This window comes from Pholis gunnellus (genome assembly GCF_910591455.1).
Source record: "Pholis gunnellus genome assembly, chromosome: 1".
NCBI lineage: Eukaryota > Metazoa > Chordata > Actinopteri > Perciformes > Pholidae > Pholis > Pholis gunnellus.
The window spans coordinates 8,245,735-8,253,022 of NC_136528.1; the positions used below are offsets into that span (position 1 = coordinate 8,245,735).

At 43.9% G+C, this 7,288-nt stretch overlaps 1 protein-coding gene across 1 annotated transcript; it reads left to right on the plus strand.

Moving 5' to 3' along the window:
• Positions 1–249: 249 nt before the first annotated feature.
• chst1 (carbohydrate (keratan sulfate Gal-6) sulfotransferase 1) lies at positions 250–1,536 on the plus strand (the record flags this gene model as incomplete). Its single annotated transcript, XM_079166121.1, has 1 exon — positions 250–1,536. One exon carries the CDS (start codon positions 250–252, stop codon positions 1,534–1,536), a length of 1,287 nt encoding a protein of 428 aa, XP_079022247.1.
• Between the last annotated feature and the right edge of the window lie 5,752 nt (positions 1,537–7,288).

Consider the following 7,288-nt stretch of genomic DNA (forward strand, 5'->3'; position numbering starts at 1 on the left):
GTACTTTAAAACTTTGAAACAGGTCAATTTGACCCGCAACATAACAGGAGGGTTTTAAGGGCAGGACGGGATCCTGTCTGGGTAGAAACACTTAGAAAAATATTCACAGAACTGTTAGACCCCAAAACCTGATGAAATAACAAATACGCTCATTTCCAAGAATAAAAAAGTTTTTTTTTTTTTTTTTTTTTATTTGTTCACAGGGAGGAGCTGGCATGGACCGCTTTGTCTAAATGAAGTGGTTCAGCCATGCAATGTTCCTGGAAGGCAGTGATTCTACTGGCCTTGGCCTCCATCGCCATCCAGTACACCGCCATCCGGACACTCACCTCCAAGCCTTTCCAGCTGTGCCCTTTGCCCAGCCCCCAGAACTGTGGTGTTGGGGGCCAGGAGACCGAACCCCCCTTTGAGCGGGGAGCAGCAGGCGGTGGAGGCTGCGATGACTACCCTTACTTCTCCATCAATGCCACGCGTAAAACGCACATCCTGGTGCTGGCCACCACCCGCAGCGGCTCCTCCTTTGTCGGCCAGCTGCTCAACCAGCACCAAGAGGTGTTCTACCTGTTCGAGCCCCTTTATCATGTCCAGACCACGCTGATCCCGCGTCTCTCGCACAGCCGCAACGCTGCGGACCGCCGCGTGATGCTGGGCGCCAGCCGGGACCTCCTGCGCAGCCTGTACGGTTGCGACCTTTATTTCCTGGAGAGCTATATCAAACCGACGCCCACGAACCACACCACGGATAAACTGTTCCGTCGTGGCGCCAGCCGGGCGTTGTGCCAGCAGCCTGTGTGCGATGCCTTCGGTCCCGCTGATGTGAATGTTGAAGAAGGGGACTGCGTGAAGAAGTGCGCGGCCCTGAACATGACCTTAGCGACGGAGGCATGCCGCGAGAAGCGGCACGTGGCAATCAAAATCGTCCGGGTGCCCGAGATCGGAGATCTACGTGCTTTGGTGGAGGACCCGCGGCTGAATATCAAGGTGATCCAACTGGTCAGAGACCCGCGTGGCATCCTGTCATCGCGGATCGAGACGTTCAGGGATACGTATCGTCTGTGGCGTATTTGGAGGGCCACGGGGCGACGGCCCTACAATCTAGACCTGAGTCAGCTCACGGTTGTCTGTGAAGACTTTCTCAGTTCTGTTTCAACTGGTCTCAGCCATCCCTATTGGCTGAAAGGGAAATACATGTTGGTTCGCTATGAGGATTTGGCCAGGAATCCGCTCCTCAAGACGAAGGAGATCTATGACTATCTGGGGCTGCCTTTGGATAAAAACGTGGAAGACTGGATCCATGCAAACACTCGGGGCAGCAGTGAGCCCTCAGCCAAACACAAGTTTGGTACCGTGAGGGACTCGGCAGCTAATGCCGAGAGTTGGCGCTTGAAACTGTCTTACGACATGGTCGAATACACACAGACTGTTTGTCAAAAAGTACTTCACCACCTGGGATACAAGGCTGTGAAATCAGTAGAGGAACTGAAAAACATGTCGCTCTCACTGGTGCAGGACAAAACTTTTGTACCCGTTTTGTAACAAAGATAGTTCTCTAATGACTATTTTTGATATATTTATAATTGTTGCCTTATGATTTCCTCAGTGTCGGTTTTTGTTTCTCTACTTTCGTTTCTTGAAATTTGCACTAAAGATTTTGAATGCACCGAGGGAACTGCGGATGACTCCCCCATTGTTACAGAACAGCACACTTTAAACACAGAGTAATCAAACGAGCTAGTTTACAAATGTCTCATTATTTCGTTTTTCTTTCATTAATAGAACCTTTTATGAGGCACTGTCTTCATGAATTCTCCTGTATGCAAGCTGTTGTCTAACAAAAGTAAAATGTTGCCCATCAAAAAAACATGGGATGGGGGGTGGTGGTGAGGCGGACATGTTTCTTCTAAACCTGCGATGGGAAATTCGGACTGTACAAGCCCTACTGTGCAATAAACAGTGAATGTCGCAGTCAACCTTTACCACTATGGCATTTTCTATCCGTGTGGGAAGAGAAGAGATACTTCTGACAGATGTCACGCTTGCAGTGGATAATTGCAGACAATTAATAGGCTTTCAAGTTAAAAGGACAGAATCCCACTGGAGGTCGTGAGTGTTTCACTAGAGGATTTACAACCATCTGTGACAGACAAACACATACACTAATGAAAGATAATGTCAAAATTGTAATTACAATAGGTGTTTAGAGAATACACCCAATTTTCCAAGATGATTACAGCATTACAAACATGGACGTAGAAATAATATAGGTCCTGATATAGACACTGAAGCACTCTGATGAACTGCATTTGTTAGTTCTATTTATTACTTTATTGTTTTTTATTTGTTGTCCATTTATTCTAAATCATTCACAGTGTGAAAATGAACATGGCCTTCTGTCTATAATTAAAATTGTTCAAGCTATTGTCGTCCGTTGATGGTGAGACATTAACTCAACAGTGAATCAGTAAAGGATGTCCTTGTTTTTATGTCACCAGATAAGCAGGGAGGAAAACAGAAAACATCCCCGAACAAAAATAGCATATGCATCTTCTCTCAAGTACAATAACAAAATATATCTTTAACAGTTCATGTTGGATCTATGTTTATCCGCCACATGAAAGATTCATAACTGAGGACGATATGTCTTTGTAGAACAGGTTGCACCGCAGATTCTTCTTTTTTCCCCCCGGATGAGTAGATTGCTTACACTTTGCAAAAACAACCACATTCACAAAGTATACCCACATTAGATCAAGTACAAAAAAAAGAGCATTAGAGTAATGACTCTCCATAATCTGGGACAAATCCTCTGATCGTTAAAGTAGCAGTTGGTCTGCTGTTTCGACCAGGCAACGTTAAAGGGCGGAAGGTCACGGCTGAATTATAGTGCATCCCGACACATCAAATAGCGAGGCATGGTCAGTGGCCCAAAGCCTCAAACTATTTTTTTTATGATTTTCTTTCATTTTAGTTTCATGCGGGACACAAACAGATGTCTCCTGGTGAAAGTTCTGCGTTTGTTCGTCCCATCCTTGGGCTCGGCTTAGCAGCGTCTCCTCTACAGATTTGAGGTCTCGCCTATTTTGTCCCCGTGCCGCGCTCGGTTCACAGCGAAAATAGACTGTAAATGATCTTTTGACAGTAAACCTACATCAATACCAGCAACATCGCTAAAGTTTCGAAGTCTGTATCTGTAAAACATGTCACAGACATGACAAATGTATATGTATTTCTTACTCAACTCTTCCTGTTTTCGTCTCAAAATTGAAGCCCTCCAGCATCTTTCTGTGGCTTTTACTCTGAGATATTAGCAGGACAATGAAAACACAATGACTTGCAAGTCTATGTAAATCAGTAGAGTACCGGATTTTAATTGAGGATTGTTATTATTTTATAACAATGAGCACACGTTTCCTAAACTCCTTTTGCGGTATTTGGAAGTGAGAACAGGTTGGTACACCACAGTCATGTAATGTGTCCTTTTTTTTTATCCTACTCCTTAAAATAATGCTGAACACACTGGACAGTTGCAAAAATACTGAACACAATGTTATGTATTCATCAACAGAAACTGACTTTTGTTTTTTTAATCCAATTCACATAACTTTCCTCAACTCAGGCCCAAAGTAAAATTGAAAATGATTACCAGTATCTGCTGTAAAATTGGCCATGTTGTTATTTCTGCAAAAGTAGATATGGATTCTGAGACCCCCAACCCCAACTGGCACAAACAACAATGTTCTGGTACAGTTGGTTTATTTTTGACGGCATGTTTACCTGCTTAAGCAGTGGTTAGTTTGCCAAACTGTATTCCCCATTAGTGTGCAGAATACGTGATCATGTCACGCTGTGCACTGCATTTCTAAATCTCTTTCTATTACTGTAGCAGCTTAAATCGAGCGTCGGTTTGCATTAAGTAGCAAAGAAACTGTCAAGGATGTGTGCACAACACACAGCTGCGCTTATAAAATGCAGAGTAAACTCCTCTCAGAGTGACATTGGTAAACATGCTGCTGCACAATATGATGGCCATATTGGCTCATATGCCAGAGAGAAAGACAGGGCAGATCCTCATCGATAGCAGGGGCAGAATTAATTGTCACTTTGATACAGAAGCTGTCAGTCTGAAAGGTATAAACTAATGTTCAATTTGACAACCAATGTCATCACTGCAGTTAACCGTGCAGTCGAACAACATGGGCCAGAGACAACCATTCATTTCCATGCAATGACCACTTGTTTACCCATAAGATATACACCCTGTGAATGGCTCATCAGTATTGGTGACCGGAAGTCCATTGAGATGCAGAGCACAAACCTTTGATCCTCCTCTGTGCCGAGGCTGGAGGCAAACTCTCTCCCTCCCTCTCCGCCTGCGCTTTCTCCATCATCCACCTCTTTCTTTCTTACTGAGATCTCAGGGGATTGTCCCTTTGCGTCAGCGCTCGCTCTGTTTTTCACTTTACCTCTGAATCTTTAGGATGTGCTTGGCATACTTTCAAAACTGAAAAATGCTGCAACGCTGGGCGTGTACATGCATATGATTTCTTTGAGCAATTAATTAAAAGGTGTAGTTTGACATGTTGGGACACAGGCTTATGTGCTCCCTGTCGGAGATTCAGATCAGAAGATTGATACTTCTCTCCATCTGTATGTTAATTGTGAAGCTACAACAAGCAGCTGCAAGTTAGCTTAGCTTAGCACAAAACCTGGAAACAGGTGGAAACCATGGAGGTCTAAAGAACTGGATACAGCACAGAAATAAATCAGGATTCAGCTGCTTTGGCATTTTACTTTTCGGTCTTACTAATTTAAATAAAGGCTATTTAACGGTTTGGACTGGAAAGTTAATTTACCTGGCAAGAAAAATAAAGTATCTTTCTATACTATTTATTTGGCTAGCTTCCCCATTTCCAGTCTTTATGCTACCTCTAAGTGAATCAGCTGCTGTCTGTAGCTTCATAGTTACGGAATAAAATAAGGGAACACGGTCGTGGAATGCTTCCAAGCTTTAGGACACTCTTTTAGTTTTTAACCTGTCCAGTGTCAGTAAATCTCTCTTTATGAGCTTTAATGGAGGCAAGAGTCCATCAGCAACTTCAGCCTCTGAAAGCTAAAACTGGATGTGTTTTGCTGTGTCATTTATATCTCATTTATTCACTGCAAATGAACGAGAACTAACATCATTGGGCAGTTCATCAACGGTCCTGCATTTAAGCGATATCCCAGCTGAACCTGCGCATTTTTGAACTGAAGCTCTCAATTAAACTTAACATGGCTCCTTGTTTCTAATGCAGGACTGTGACAGTTTACAACTAATAGTGCTCTCCCTCCACACGCCTGACCCCGGCAACACAGTTTGCAGCCTGCCTCCCATGCGTCAGTGTGTCGGAGTGTCTCTGGGCTCTCGCTGAGCCCCTTGCTTGGTATTTTATCGTGTCCCAGGGCTGAACATATGGTTCACCAGCCCCTGGAAGAAAGTACAGCAAATCCCTCTCCCTCTGTGTCTCCCTCTGTCTTCTTATTCTCATCCCCTCATAATGTGACCTTAATAACCTGACCCTGTGTGACTGCATGACGGAGCAGAAAGATATTTGCTTCTTTGTGCTCACCGTTTACTGAGCTGAGCTTACAAAACATGTCCCGGTAGCTTCTCGTTAGAGAAGGGAAGATTCTTGAAAAGTGTGCTGGAATAAAGTGATCATTCTTACAAAAGGCAGTCTGAGATGAAAGTCTCTACTGCTAGTAGTTGACATGCTTTGCTTTTGCCATTGTTTGCGTACGTGAGTCTGTGAGTGTTTGCAAGCTTTTCTGCTCCTGATATGTGAAAAGCTCAGTGAACTGAACCAATCATGGGAATTATGGCACTAAATGTGTCAGTGTCACTGTGGCTGAGGTGATGAGTGGACACGTAATGCAAGCATTCCCATGTCCTCCTCCACAAATCGTCTTTGACCCCTCAACACGTCGACTCTACGTTCGAGCGGCCCGGATGATTCAATCAGCTGCTGCTGAGGCGACCCGCTGACGTTCTACCCGGCACAGAGCTGTTAGCGAGAGTCGAGCCGAGCAATCAGAACCATTCATGTGAAAATCATGATATTTTTTGTTCAACTTTTTGGAAACAGTTTTTCCAAGTTGTCATTTGATTGCTGGTGAAGTAGCAGTGAGATGGGGGGGGGGGGGGGGGGGCAGCAGGCACACGAGCTGGAGCTTCGCTAGGAGCAATATATGCAGCTTAATTGAAGCTGTCAGCAGGTCAGGATAAGAGAGGCGTATCAACCGGGTCATTATGTCGCCTAGTTAGAGATCCAGAGCACCATGATTTAATGGGCAGAGCAGCTTTGAAATGAGATTTTAAAAATTGAAATATTCTCTGTAATATGCACAGTGGAACAGTTATCATTCCGAGTAATACAATTTTGTGGTTCAGTTGAATTCAAATTACAGCTTTAAAGCTGGGGTAGGAAAATGTGGAGAAACCAGCAAGCTGGATTGTGAAAGTATCCAACTGAAAACGAATGTAATCCCAGCCCCTCCCTTCATAGCTTGGTAGACAGGCAGGTAGGCCATCCAATCATTTCATTTGGCCCACACGAAATGATCGGCTTATTACAGTTCTGCGACAGTGGATTTATTGTGAGTTTCAACAAATATAATAAATAAAAAGTCAAATAAATCACCCTCGCTTTAAAAGGTGCAGTGTGTAGGATTTGGCGGCATCTTTCGGTTGACTTCCCCCGTGTGCCAGGCGCGTCGGAAAACTACGTTGGCCGAATGAAAAACGTGAAAACAGGAAACGTAAGTGGGCCTATCTAGATCTGGAGGTGACGTAGAAACATGCCAGTCAGCTCCGTGTGTAGATTTAAACAGCTCATTCTAAAGTAAAAAAACAGAAGGCTTCTTATTTTCACATGATTATACACTAATGAAAACATACTTAGTAATATTATATTCCATCTCCGCCAATAGGTCCCCCTAAATGCTACACTGTTCAACACAAGTCATATGGTCACTGTATTGTTGATGGATACATTTGATTTTGCACAAAGCGTGCTCCTGAAACATTTCCGAGCCTGTTTTGGATATTATGAAACATCCTAACATGTCATTTTTCATACGTAACAGCATTCAAATCTTACAGTGGGTATTTTTGAATGAGAAGTGTTGGGAGGGAAAATGTCTGTCCCTTAAATGCTAGTAGCTACAGCTGCAACTGGCAAGCATAGGTTACTCTGTCTCTCTCGTTCCCACACACACACACACACACGCGTGCACACACGTTCACACT